Source organism: Macrotis lagotis, chromosome 1, assembly GCF_037893015.1.
Source record: "Macrotis lagotis isolate mMagLag1 chromosome 1, bilby.v1.9.chrom.fasta, whole genome shotgun sequence".
NCBI classification, from domain to species: Eukaryota; Metazoa; Chordata; class Mammalia; order Peramelemorphia; family Peramelidae; genus Macrotis; species Macrotis lagotis.
Genome location: NC_133658.1, coordinates 143,268,928 through 143,283,859, shown reverse-complemented (window position 1 = coordinate 143,283,859; position 14,932 = coordinate 143,268,928). Strand labels below are relative to the sequence as shown.

The 14,932-nt window shown below is 33.0% G+C and overlaps 1 protein-coding gene and 1 long non-coding RNA gene across 2 annotated transcripts in view; one reads left to right on the top strand and one right to left on the bottom strand.

The window, feature by feature from the left end:
* The window catches only part of LOC141504180 (uncharacterized), a 404,260-nt gene that overhangs the window by 133,315 nt on the left and 256,013 nt on the right, over positions 1 to 14,932 (top strand). The window lies entirely within an intron of this gene.
* LOC141498317 (uncharacterized protein C11orf98-like) lies at positions 10,678 to 11,093 on the bottom strand. Its single transcript, XM_074201403.1, has one exon. It carries the CDS (start codon positions 11,091 to 11,093, stop codon positions 10,737 to 10,739), a length of 357 nt encoding a protein of 118 aa, XP_074057504.1. The 3' UTR covers positions 10,678 to 10,736.

Genomic DNA, 14,932 nt, shown 5'->3' with positions numbered 1-14,932 from the left:
CAAATGCCTACAAAAAAAAAGAAGAATTTACACATCATTTACTACATAATAATACCTCAAAGGTGCTTATCTTATTGAAAAACAATTTATAGAAAACTTACTCAAAACAGCTCAATTATAAAATGAAGGCTTAAAAAAATGAAATTACTTATGTTGTTGACAAACACTCCTACTGAGTTAAGGTACAAAAACTTATTTGTATTATAACTTGGTGATCCCATTATGATTTTACTTATAGTTTATATTTTGGCTCAGATCTAGACTTCCCCCCCAAAGAGAGAGTAAAACAATGCAATACTATGTACAACATGAATCAGATATGGCACAGGTAATTTATTTTCACACACCAAAGAAATACCAAACATAAAATAAATGACTCATAGGAAGAAGGTTGGAGCCAGGCTGGGGAGAAATTTGACTGGGATATTGCTGCCAGGGGGAACAAGTTCATATCCAAAAGCTTATTATCTATCTTTCTTCCCAACCAGATATTACATTCAGTTGTTTCTATCTACTAAGGAAGTATGAGTAATATTGGTGGTTTTTTTCATCTTCCAACCCCAGGTAAAAGTCCTTATTACCCTATCCTGGTTCCAAGTTTATTCTTTAGTTTCAAGAGGAGTAATATTATATCAGAGTTCATTTTACCCACCACTGAAATTCAGTGCTTTGAAATTCTAACTGAATAAAAGGTGGCATGGACAAAAGAACTTTTTTATGTATCAGTTTACATTACCTAGATTATACTACCCCTTTATATATACTCTCCCCCTTCCAGTTTACCTGGATTTGCTAGTTATTCCTTAATCTCATCCTGCCTCTTTCCTAGTAGTGATCTCTCCTTTATTAAGTTTCTTATAGAATTTTCCCTGAAGCTCTCTTTTGCATTTGATATATTATACTTTGTACTATACTTATTTGGGATTATGTCTTAACTCTACTTACTTCCTCACTGCAGTGGTGATGCCCTTCACCAACCAAGTTCATGACCTCTCCATAGGCAGTTTTTCTGAGTGACTTTTTCTTAATAAATCTGAATCCCTGTTTGCTGACCTTTAGTAATGAAGTCTTTCTGTTCTTCAATATTCTGGGTCTCCAGCAACAGAGTCATAGTCAGTTTACCAGTCGCTTGATGACTTGTTAGAATCTCCCAGACATGAACTTGCCTTGTAGGCATAGCTTTCAAGAGATGAAGGTCACCAGGCGTCAGAAGAGGATGCAATAGTAAATGCAAAACAAAGAAATGATTCTTGAATTAAAGGGAAAAAAAGACAAAATCTTCTAGCACATCATTATTTATAATTATAGAAGCTAGTTCAACAATTAAGGCTTGGCTGAACAAATCGTGGTAGAAGAAATGGAATATTAGCATGAAATGATCTGGAGTCATAGAACCTGGGGCTGAATCCTAGCTTTTACTTATTATTTGTGTGAAAGTTACTTCTTTTTCCTGGTGGGGTTGAAGAAATATCTCATGGCCAAACATTTACTTTAAGGGTAATATGCAACTGTACAAGACTAGTAAAGACTCCCAAGTCTGGTCAGTATAGCAAAAATCTTTCATTAGTCAGGGAGAATTTTTTATTTTTTAGAATATTAGAAAAAACAGAATAAAAGATAGGAGGTATAAAATCAATCATGAAAGGTTAAGAACATAAAAGTTGGGAAGATTAAATGTTTAATTGAATGCTTCATAAAATGAAATGCATATGTTAAAAGACTGAGACTACTGAGATTTAGTAAATTCTGTGGAAGTATTTGGGGTTTTCATTAGAAATGTAAAATATTAACAGATAGAAAACTATCAAATGTTACACAAGAAAATAGCCAAAAATTTTTTCTTTGTTATACCTGGAGGCAAGGAAATTTTCTGTAATAACTAGTCTAGCATATACATATGGTGATAGGTTTTATGTTAGTATATACTCTCACCTGGATCCTCAATGAAGCAAGGCATTCCTTTTATCCTTCCATAATCAATTCACTATCTCACTCACAACTGGCTTTTCCAAACCTTTTGTAGTTGTTCTTTAGTTGTTTTTAGTCGAATTGGACTCTTCATAATCCTTTTTGAGATTTTCTTGGCAAAGATACTGCACTGACCTCCCATGTCCTTCTCCTCTTTAATCTCCACTCTGTCACTTTATGACTGTGATCCTTAAGAAGGCAGTCTATATTAGGTTTCATTCTCTCTTCTTAATTCTTTGCAGTTTTTCTTCCCACTTCATTATTCAGTTGAAACTGCTTTCTCCAAAGTTAATAATAATCTCTTCATTATCAAATGTAATGGGTTTTTTTTAAATCTTTACCTTTTTTTTTTTTTGACCTCTCTGCAGTCTTTGATGCTCTCTTTTTTCCAGGTGCCCATGACACATTTTTAATTGCTTATTGGTTATCTCAAGCTGATGTCCTGTAGACATTTTAATTGTCTTTCTATCTGAACTTTCCCCTTTCCCTAACCTTCTTATTACTGTCAAGGTACACTATCTTTCCAGTCAGCCAGGCTCACAATCTAGGTATCATCCTGGACTGCTCATTCATTTTAAATTCACCCCACCCCCGACTTTTCCAATTAGTTGTTATGTCCTTTGGGTTCTTCCTTTGTCACATCAGTATCAAAAGCCTGTTCCTCATGTTTGGAATTCTCTCCCTTTTCATTTTTGCCCCCTTGCTTTTCTGACTGTCTTCAAGCCCATCTGAAACCTCAACTTCTGTAAGACTTTTCGCAGCCTTCCCTAATCTTTGTGCTTTCCTTCTGAGAGTATCCCCAATTTGTCCTGTGTATATCTTGTTTGTATACAATTGTTTGCATGTTGTCTTCCCCATCAGTTTATGAACTCTGTAAAACTGATAAATAGAAGTATACATAGAATAATTTTACATATATACATACATAAGCACATTTATTTCCATATTTATATCCAGTGGAAACCATTTCAAGGGTGAGAATGAGGAGAGAGAAGAGAAGAAAAAGGAAAGGGGGGAATGGAAATTTACATGCTAGCTTTAAAATGAACAGTAAATTGCTCATATGAAAATGCAATCATTTTTTAAACAAAAATTAGACTGTGTTATGGAAATGCTTGTCTTATCCCATAAATTGAAAACAGAATAAATAAAAATTTTTAAAAAGCAAGAACTTTTGTTTGCTTTGACTTTCTTTGTTTCCCCAGTTCTTTACACATGGTCTGGTACATGGTGACTATTTAACTGATTGGCTGACTAAAATGTCAAACTCCCCAGAATTATAGCAGAATAAGATGACTCTAGATATCTTAATTCTACCTTGTGCCTTAATTTCCCTATCTATAAAATGAATAGGCTGAAATAGATGATTTCTAAGGACCATTCTAATGTTACAATTTATAATCTTAGGAATGGAATTCTGGATTCACCATCCTTCCAGTTTTCTTGAAGCTAACATGTGATATTATGAATTAGCTTAGAGATGACTTTGGAGTATTTGGAGGAATTGAGAAGGTGATGATTTGGTATTCTATCAGAACAAAACAAGTCTGTAAAAGGAATTTATGTGAATTCTGTTTCTGTGGAGCTTCCTGGATATTTTTGCAAACCTTGATCTGAAGACCATGCTACTAAAATATACTTACTGGCAAAAGAAATTGACTCATTGCTAGGTCAACTCAGCAAGCATTTATTAGGCAAGTAATATATTGCAAGTATGATGCTAAACTGAATTATATGAGAGACATCAAAACAGCTATCAGGTCAGTAATTCTGAATCACTCTTATATCATTCTGAGGGGCATATACAATCCAGTGAAAAGAGTGAAGTTAAGGAATCAAGTCCTGATTCTGATGTTAATTTGCTATTTCAGCTTGAGTAAATATCTCTCCCTCTCTAGACCTCATCTTTAGCTCCATCTATAAAAGGAAGGGTTTAATAATATGATTTTTATAACTTCTGAGATATCTTCTAGGAATGATATTCTATGACTATACTTTACATAACAGCCCATTTCTGTAGATTTCTTTCTTTCTTGCCCTTCCTCCTATGGAAGGTCCTCTCCCTATATTGCATTTATTATTATTATTATTATTATTATTATTATTATTATTATCATATAAAGGGCAATTATCTTCCCTTCAAACAATATAGCTTTCACTGGGCCTCATTAATATATTAGAGTAGGAGTAATTGAAGGAAATTTCAGGAGATGAGCTAAGAAGGGGAAAGAATTCAATCACAGATCATAAAGATCCCTAAATACTATGACCTTAATTTTAAAGTGAAGAAATTGAAGCATAGAGAAGGGAAATATTTATTTAGATTAATTCACACAAAGAGTTTTGTGACAGATTTGGGCAAGGACTGAACAGATCCCCTCCATGTCCAGTGCTCTTTCCTCTACCCAGAGTTGTTGCTTTCTCTAGCTTCTTTGATTCTCCTTTTGCTAATTCATTTTTCTTTTTCTGTCCATTCCTCTCTCCTACTCCTTGTTTACAGTACTGTTTTGTCATCACTTAATTATCATGTAATGACATAGATTTGTTTGAAAATCTGCTATGCATTTCCTTTCCTGTCTCTTGCCCAGACTATTTGGTTTGAATTCTGTTGTTATTTAACTCAATTAAATTTAGCATTCTTGGGACTTAGGGCTACTGAAGTGAGTAGGCACAATACTAAGCAAATTTGTTCAAATAATACACAATTGTACCCTTGGAGCCAAGAACCCTGGCTTTTGTTTTTAATGATTGTAGTTTGACTGACATGTTCATAAAGAAACTTCATTTTTCTTCTTCTTTGTCTTTGTTTTTTCTGACTGGGCATAAGTGTCTTCTCTCTCTTCTTCAGAGTTTTAAGGGATTCCAGGGAATATCTAATCCATTTTCCAGTACAGACTACCAACAAGTGGTCATCTGGCTTGATGAGAAGATTTCCAGTGAATGGAAACCCTCTCCCAACCAAGGCAGTGTATCAAAATTTGAGATGAACTTAATTGTCATTATATCATTCCTTATATATTAAGTCTAATCAGCCTGTTGGGAACTTCTGCCACTTTTTCTCCTCTATAGAGCAAGGAGAACAAATTGAGTCTTTCTTTAACGTGACACACTTTTATTTATTTGAAGGCAACTAACATGTCCTCCAAATAGCTACACGCAGAAAAAATGGGCTCCAATTGTAGAACTCCAATTCCTTTAATTAATCCTCAGATGATAGAATCTCATGGCCATTCCCCCACCTGATACCTTCATGGTCATTCATCATCCTGCTTTCCTCCTGCTGTTCCTAATATCTGGAACCAAGAAATAAATATTATAACTTAGATGTAGTTTAATTGGGGCAGGCAGAATACAGGAACATTATCAATTCCTTTATCTTAGATGCTATTCTGCAATATTACTCTGCTAACTCTTATTAAGCTTGTATCCTATTAAAACTCTTAGATTTTTTTCAGATGAACCAGTTTATCCATGTTTCTTTAATCATACCCTAAAGTTGATTTTTTGAATTTTATTTAAATTTTTTAATTTATGAGATAAAACAATTTCCATAGCAAATGCTCATGCAACTGTAAATCTATTTTGTATAGCTTGCTATTCCTTTTAAATATATAGCAAAATTGTCTTATAAATTTCTATTCTCCCCCCCACCTTTCCTGTCTCATTTTCCCTACCCAAGGGGTAGCTACTATTAAACACAAACATAAATACATGTATGTATGTGTATGTAAAATCATTTTATATATGCTTCTATTTATCATTTCTTTCTCTGCATACAGACAGTGTCTTCCTTCAAAGGTCCTTTGAGTTAATTTGGATATTTATAAAGTCAAAATGACTTATTCGCTCAAAGTTGTTCTTTTGAAGTATTTTTTCATATGATTATAGATAAGCTTTAATTTCTTCAACTGAAAGCTACCTGTTCAAATCCTTTGACCATTTATCTTTGAGGAATGACTTGTATTCTTATAAACTTGACTCCGCTCTCTATATATTTTAGAAATGAGTCCTTTATTGGAAACACTTGGCATGAAAATTGTTTTCTAGGTTTTTTTCTTTCCTTCTAATCTTGGTTTCCTTTGGTTTTATTTGTGCAAAAACTTTAAAATTTAATTTATTCAAAATTATCCATTTTGCAGTTTATTATGTTTTCTATCTCTTGTTTGATCACAAACTTCTCCTCATTCCATCTATCTAAAGGAAACTATTTCTTGTTCTCCTAATTGGCTTAAGATAAAACCCTTTATGTCTAAATCCTGTACCTATTCTGAGCTTGTCTTGGCATGTGAGATATTGGTTTAGTTTTTGCCATACTCTTTTACAGTTTCCCCAGCAGTTTTTTTCAAATAGTGAGTTCTTATTCCAAAAACTAGAGTCTTTGAGTTTATCAGTGATTTATAATAGTAATTTACTACTCTTTTTTTGTACCCAATCAATTCCACTGATCTTTATTTTTTAGCCAGTAGCCAGTTTTGATTACTGTCACTTTTCATAATATATAAAATTTAATTTTAGATCTCATAGAACACTTTCATTTTCATTTTTAAATAATTCCTTTTATATTCTAGATCTTTTGTTTCTCAGATTAATTTTGTTGATATTTTTTCTAATTCTGTAAAGTAATTTTTTGATAGATTGAGTGGTATAAATTTGAATAAGTTATTTAATTTGGGTAGAATTTCATTTTTATTGTTAGCTCAGAGGTTGACATTTTCTCAGTTGTTTAGATCAATTTGTTTATTTTTGTGAAAAGTGTTTTATAATTGTGTTCATTTAGTTTCTGAGTTTGTTGTAGGAGATTCTCAAATATTTTATGACATTTGCACTTATTTTAAATGGAATTTATTTTATTTCTTCTGTTGGGTTTTGTCGGTAATATAAAGTAATGCAGGTAAGTTATATGAGTTGATGCTAAATTCTGCTACTTCGCTAAAGTTGTTAATTGTTTCTTGTATTTTTAGTTGATTTTCTAGGGTTCTTTAAGTATAACATGATATCATCTGCAAAGAGTGAGTTTTGTTTCCTCATTGCCTACTCTAAATTCTTCAATTTCTTTTTCTATTCCTATTACTAAAACTTAACATTTCTAATATGATATTGAGTAAAAGTGATGATAGTGGGCATCCTTGTTTCACCTCTTATCTTACTGGGAACATTTCTAGTTCATCACCATTACAAAAAATGTTTGCTGATGCTTTTAGATAGATACTACTTATCATTTTAAGAAAAACACCATTTGTTTCTGTGCTCTCTAATGTTTTTTATAGGAATGGTCCTGTATTTTGTCAGACTTTCACAACATTTATTGAGATAATCATGATTTCTGTTAATTTTGTTATTGATAAAGTCAATTATGCTGATTGATTTCCTGTTATTGAACCATCCCTGCATACCTGGTATAAATCCTACCAGTGTATTATACTTGTAATAACTTGCTGTAATCTCTTTGCTAAAGTTTTATTTTAAATTTATTTAAAATTCCCCTAAATAAAACTTTATTTAAAATTTCTACATCAATATTCATTAGGGAGATTATTCTATAATTTTATTTGTCTGTTTTGGCTCTTTCTGGTTTAGTATCAGTGCCATGTTGTTGACATGAAAGGAATTTGGTAGAACTTCACCTATTTTTTCAAATCATTTATATAGAATTGGAATTGTTCTTTAAATGTTTGGTACAATTCACTTGTAAATCCATCTGACCTTAGAATTTTTTTTTCTTAGGGAGATTATTGATGGCTTGTTCAATTTTTTTTTGAAATAGTTATTTAAGTATTTTATTTCCTCTTCTGTTAATCGGGCAGTTTATATGTTTTCAAATATTCATCCATTTTACTTAGATTGCCAAATTTATTGGTGTACTATTGGGCAAAATAACACCAACATATTACTTTGATTTCTTCCTCATTGATGGTGAGTTTATTCTTTTAATTTTCTTTCTTTTTTTTTTTTTTGGCAAGGCAAACAGGGTTAAGTGGCTTGCCCAAGGCCACACAGCTAGGTAATTATTAAGTGTCTGAGACCAGATTTGAACCCAGGTACTCCTGACTCCAGGGCCAGTGCTTTATCTACTATGCCACCTAGCTGCCCCCTCTTTTAATTTTTGATACGGGTAAATTAGTTTATCTATTTTATTGATTTTTTTCAATAATTTTTCTTTTATTTATTAGTTCAATAGTTTTTTTTCCAATTTTGTTAGTTTCTCCTTTGATTTTCAGAATTTCTAATCTGGGATTTAATTGGGGGGTTTTAATTTGTTCTTTCTCTAGCTTTTTAAGTTCATATCCAATTCAATGATCTCTTTCTCTATTTTATTCAAGTAAGCATTTAGAGATTTAAAATTTCCCTGAATAACAGCTTTGTCTGCATCCTACAATTATTGGTATGAGGGCTAATCATTGTCATTGTCTAGGATGAAATTTTTGATTGTTTCTATGATTTGCTTTTTGAGCTATTCATTCCTTAAAATTAAGTCATTTGGTTTCCAATTAATTTTTTGTCTATCTGTCCATGATTCTTTATTACATGTAACTTTTATTGCATCATGATCTTAAAAGAGTGCATCTAAAATTTCTGCTTTTTGGAATTAGATTTTGAGGTTTTGTGGTCAATTTTTGTATAGATGCCATGTAGTACAGAAAAGAAGTTAAATAGCTTCCTATCCCTATTCAGTTTTCTCCAGAGGAATATCATAGCTAGCTTTTTTTTAATATCTAACTTTTTAAAAATTCCATTTATCTTCTTAACTTCTATCTTGTTTATTTTTGTTTAGATTTATATAATTCTGAGAGTGAGAGAGAAAGAGAGAGAGGCTGAGGTCCCCACTAATACAGTTTTGCTTTTTATGTATTCCTATAGCTCATTTAGCTTCTCCTCTAAGAATTTGAATGCTATACCATTTGGTGCACATATGTTCAATATTGATTTTACTTTATTGCCTATGGTACCTTTTTAGAAAATGTAGTTTCCTTTTAATCAGATCAAATTTTGCTTTTGCTTTGTCTGAGATGAGAATTGCTATCCCTGCTTACTTTACTTTACATAATATATTCTGCTCCATCCTTTTATTTTATCCTGTGTGTATGTTTCTATTTCAAATGTACTTCTTGTAAACTTCTTATATTGAAGGATTTTGGTTTTTAATCCATTTTGTTATCCACTTTTATTTTATGGGAGAGTACACCCCATTCACATTCATAGTTATGTTTACTAACTGCATTTTCCTCCATCCTATCTTTCCCCATTTGTTTTTTTCTTTCTCCTTTTTCCTTATCCCTACTCACCAGTGTTTTGCTTCTGACTGCTGCCTCCCTCCTTCTTCCCTCTAGGGTAGCTAAATATCTAAACCTAATTGGGAATGAATGTTATTCCCTCTTTAAGTCAGATCTATTGACAGTTTCAATATAACATTCTCCTTTCTTTCCTTTGACTGTATATAAGTCCTTTGTTCTTCTTCCTGTGGTGTTATGTGTCCTCTAATGCCTCTGCTTTCTTTTCCCAATGTAATTCTCTTATTCATCTCTTGTTTTATGCATGTTGTTCCCACACTGTCTGTTAAAGAATATTCTGCTCAACTGTCATAAGTATCATCACATCATGATCACTTTATATCCATTCCCTCTGTTCAAGTATAATCCCTCCAGCTGTCCCAATAGAAATACAACTTTCATGAGTTAAAGTACCATCCCATCGTGAATTTATTGTCACGCCTTTTGTTTAATTGTGCTTCTTTCAACTATCCTAAAAAAATACCATTCTCAAGAGTTACAGATATTGTCTTACTGTGTAGGGATGTAAACAGTTTGGTCTTATTGCCTAACATTTTTGCCTCCCATTTACATACACACACACACACATACATACATACATACATATATCCATATATCTCTTGAGTCTTGTATTTGCAGATCAAATTTTTTGTTCAGTTCTAGCTTTTTTTTTTAAATCAGGTAAGTTTGAAAGATCTCTATTTCATTGAAAATCTACCTTTTGTCTTGAAAGAATATGCTGAATTTTGTAGGTTAGTTAATTCTTGTTTGTGTTCTAAGCTCTTTTGTCCTCCAGAAAATCATATTCTAGACCCTCTGATTATTGAAGTTGATTAATCCTGTATAATTCTAACTGTGACTCTCTGATATTTAAATTGATTCTTTTTGCTACTTGTAGTGTTTTTCTACTTAGTTGAGAATTCTGAAATTTGGCCTTAATATTCCTTGGAGCTTTTATTTTGGGATCTCTTTTTGGGGGTAAATGATGGATTCTTTCAAGGACAATTTTATCTTCTTTTTTTCTGGGATATTATAGCAGTTTTCCATGATGATTTTTTTTAACTGAAACAACTTTATTATACAGCAGAATTCAAACGACATTATTACAAACTGTTATCAACTACTGAACCATTGGCCTCCTTTTCCTTCCCAGGAAGTAGAGGAGTCCTATCTGACATTTCCCTTCCCCATAAATAATGGACTCAGGGGTTCAGTATAGGAGGGGACAGCAAGTAAGGAGAGGGAAAGATGGGAGCCAGGTCCCTTTAGCAACCTATTGGAGGGGGAGAGCAGCTAAAGTGGTTAGAGTACCAGCTCTGGAGTCAGGAGGACCTGAGTTCAAATCCAACTTCAGATACCTACTAGTTTTGTGACCCTGGGAAAGTTGCTTAACCTAAATTGCCTCCAAAAATAAAATAAAAAAAAAAAAGAAGCTTTCAGTATGGGGCTCTGCCTTCTTGTCCTAACTGAAAGGATGGCCTCTTCTGAGGCTGTGGGAGCTCAGCTGTCAGCTTGCAGGTCTTCCATCTCCACATCCTGGATAACTCCAGATTTCCTTTTCTTCTGTCGTCTAGGCTGTGCCTCAATGGTCCTGCCTGGCTTCGGGGAGGCTTCCACCTCCATGGCAACCTTCTCCTTCTGGGCCTGCCTGATCTGCAGCAAAAGCTTCCTGCGTTTCTTCCCAGACAGGGTGATGTTGGTCCTGGCACTGGATGCCCGCTTCTTGAGGCGGTGGGGGGTGATGGGCCCCTCATCCAGCACGGCCCCCACCAGCCGGTGGCACCGCTGCGGCTCCCGCCTCAGCACCCGGCGTGTTCCCCCATGGCCGAGGCGCCGAACTTCGGGGCCAAGGTCCATGATGATTTCTTGCAAGATATTGTCAGGCTCTTTTTCTGATTATGGATTTCAAAAAATTATCTTTCCTGGATCTATTTTCCAGGAAGTCATTTTTCCCCCAACATGTACTTTACATTTTCTTCTATTTTTTTTTACCCTTTTTGTTTTGTTTGTTAGTATCTCATAGAATCATTAGTTTTCCATTTGTCAAATTCTAATTTTTAGGTTTTCTTTTCTTCTATTAGCTTTTGTGTTTCCTTTTCCATTTGATTAATTTTACTTTTAGAAGAGTTTATTTCCTTTTCCAGTTGGTCAATTTTACTTTTAAAGAAGTTGATTTATTCTTCCACTTGATCAATATTACTTTTGAAGGCATTGTTTTCTTCAGTTAATTTTTCATAATTCTTCTGCATGACTTTCATTTCTTTTTTCAATTTTTCTCTTTCCTCTCCTCTTTGGTTTCTTTTTGAACTCTTCCAAGAAGTCTTTTTTGAATTTGAGACCAATTCATAAACACTTTGAAGGTTCACTTATAGGCATTTTGTCATTTCTTTCCTCTTCTGAAATGGTATTTTTATTGTCCCTATCAGAAGAGTAGTTTTCTAAGGTTAGAGCTCTTTTTGTTTTTGTTTTATACTTATTTTGATAGTTGAGCTCTGCTTTTGGGGCAAAGGGGGCACAGTCCCAAGCCTTTTCTGTGTCTTCAGAAAATCATATGAATTTTTCTTTTATCACTGATATTATCAATTATGTTAATACTTTTCCTTATGTTAAACCATCCCTGAATTCTTGATACAAATCCTACTTGGTCATAATGTATTATAACCTTTGACATATATTGTAATATTTTAGTTACTATTTTTAAAAAAATTTTCGCAACTATTCATTAATGAAATCAGTCTATAGTTTTCTCTGATATTGCTTTTCCTGGTTTAGGTATAAGTATCATATTTCTTTCATAAATGAATTTTGTTAGATTTCTTTTTAGCCTGTTATTTCAAATAATTTATTTCCTATTGGGATTAGTTTATTTTAAAATGTTTGATAGAATTCATTTGTAAATCCCTGATCCTGGTGCTTTTTCCTTAAGAACTCATTTATAGCCTATTCAATTTCTTTTTATCAGATAATTCTATTCAGATATTCAGTTTTCTCTTCTGATAATATAGACAATTTATGTTTTTTATAAATATTCATTTCACTTAAATTGTTAAATTTAATGGTATATAAATGAGCAAAATAATTCTTCATAACTATTTTAATTTTGTCTTGATTAGTGGTTTATTCACTCTTTTCATTTTAAATACTAGTGATTTGAAGTTGACATTTTTGAACTCAATTTCAAGATTTAATACTTATACCTATTAAAATTTCATCTTCTTAGATTTAGTTTAATGCTCTAGACTCTTAAAATCTTTTTGATTTTGGAATGTGTCTATCTAGATACCTCAGTTCTCTATTACCTCCTAATCTGAAACAATATGGACTTTCATCTTTATACAATTTATTGATAAAAACATTAAACTGAGAAACAAGCCCATACAACTGGACCATTCTCATTTTCTGATCTGGTAAGAGCCACTAATGAATATTTTCTGAGTCTGGTTATTCAATTGGAATGAATTCATTTAATTGTGTATAGCCTACATCTTTTCATCTTGTTAATAAGATTATGGGAGAATTTGCGAAATGCTTTGTTTATTTCTAAATATAAATCCATTTTCAAGTACTCAATAGGAGTACTTATATTTATAAATCAGTCTGAAAAAGATTGGGGGCTCTTAGTAGACTGGAAGGTCAATTGACTTAATAGTGGAAATGAAGGAAATGAAAAAAAGCTAATATTGTTTTTTAGCTGCATTACAAAAGATAAAATTTCTAGGAATAAGAAAGATATTTCTCCTGTATTTTATCTTGGAGTGACTATACCTGAAATATTTATTATGTTGAGCTATGAACACAGTAGTTGAGGATGTACATAGAAATTTACCAGTGGAGGGAAATCAAAATAGTGAAGGGATTTGGATCCATATCATATAATAATTGCTAGTATTTATATAGCACTTTAAGGTTTGCAAAAGAGTATTAATTCATTTTTTATTTTTTTATTATCTCATTATTTGCATAACAAGAAGAGAGTTAGGTGTTATTAGTATCTCCATTTTACAGAAGAGGAAACTTAGGCAGACAGAAGCTAAATAACTTGCCTAGGGTCACACAGCTTGGAGGTCTAATTTAAATTCAGGTATTCTTCCTCCATGTCCAATGATCTATCCACTGTGCCCTTTAGCCTAGAGAAGAGGAAACCTTAAAAGACTTGAAGTCTGCAGGTGGAAGAAAGTATAAACTGTTTGACTACACAGTGCAGAACCAGGAGTTAATGGTAGAAGTTGAATATTTAGGCTTAGGAGACATAATGAGGTAGTGGAAGTCCAATTTCCTTATCACTGACGGTGACAATTACTGACTACCATTAACAAGTCAGATAGGCACATGAATCCTGAGAGTGGCAAGACCTCCCAGACCACCAGTCCTTCCAAACCAGCCTTCAAGCCATCATCATTATTATCCCCTATCATTATCCCCCTCATCCCCATCATCATTATCATCATGACATCACTGAGATCTAGCTGAGTACTTTATAATAATAATCTCCTTTGATCTTCATAATCATCCTTGTGAAGTAGATACTATTATTATTCCTGCTTTATAGATGGGGAAACTGAGACAGATAAAGGTTATGTGATTTACACAGGGTCACACAACTAGGAAAAATCTTTACACTGAATTTAAACTCGGGTCTTTCTAATCCTAAACCCAATACTCTATACATTTAGCCATCTGGCAGACACCATTTGGAGAAGCAAGTTCTGTAAAAGGGTCAGCCTTATCCACCAAGAGTCAAACAATTTATATACATGAGATAGGCAGGCCAATCTAGCTGAAACAGCAAGATGGTTGGTTCTTGTCCTTAATTGTTGAAGAAAACCAAAATGACATTACTATGTTTGAGACAAATTGCAGTGTGTCTGATTGTGACTGATTAGGCCAATATTAGCTTGGAATGCTCTACAAATAGGTACAAATAGTCTATGTGAACAAACACCTAAGTGTTTACTCTAATCTTACATATGATATGTTTCCCTGGGACCTTGAAAGAGATTGACAGGAGATAGTATATGCCAGGTAGGTCTAAGTATCACCCCCACCATCTTGTCTATCATCTCCCCTTAGATTCTGATGGAGAAAGCATAGGACCCTGAACACAAAAACCTTAGGAATAGCAATATTTCTACCTCAGGGCCCTCAGTCATCATCCTGAAACTCAATCCCTATAGAAATTCAGTCTGACATTTCTTCCAACAGTTCTACATCCATAGATAACTGATGACACCAAAAAAAGGCTATTGCCACCTAAGTTCTTTGATTCCTTTGATTGCCCTATTGCATTGAAAAGTATTGAAAAATAACTTGCAGCTTTTCTTTTTTAAAATACAATTCTCCTCCCAATTATTTTTAATAATTATTGTTTAAAATTTTGACTTCTAAACTCTTTCCCTCCCTTCCTCCCTCAACTTTGTGCTTATCATTGTTCTCCATATTTTTAAAAAAGATCTATCTAAACAGTTTGAATTGATGAAGTTTAACTATATATATTTTTAAAAATTTTAATAACATTTTATTTTTCCACTTGCATATAGATAGTAACATTCATATTTTGAAATTTTTTCCCTTTCTCCCCAAGACAGCAAGCAATTTGATAAAGATTAGACTTGCACAATCATAGTAAACATGTTCATGTTAGTCATGTTGTGAAAAATCAGAACAAGAAAAATTACAAGAAAGAAAAAAACAAAAGA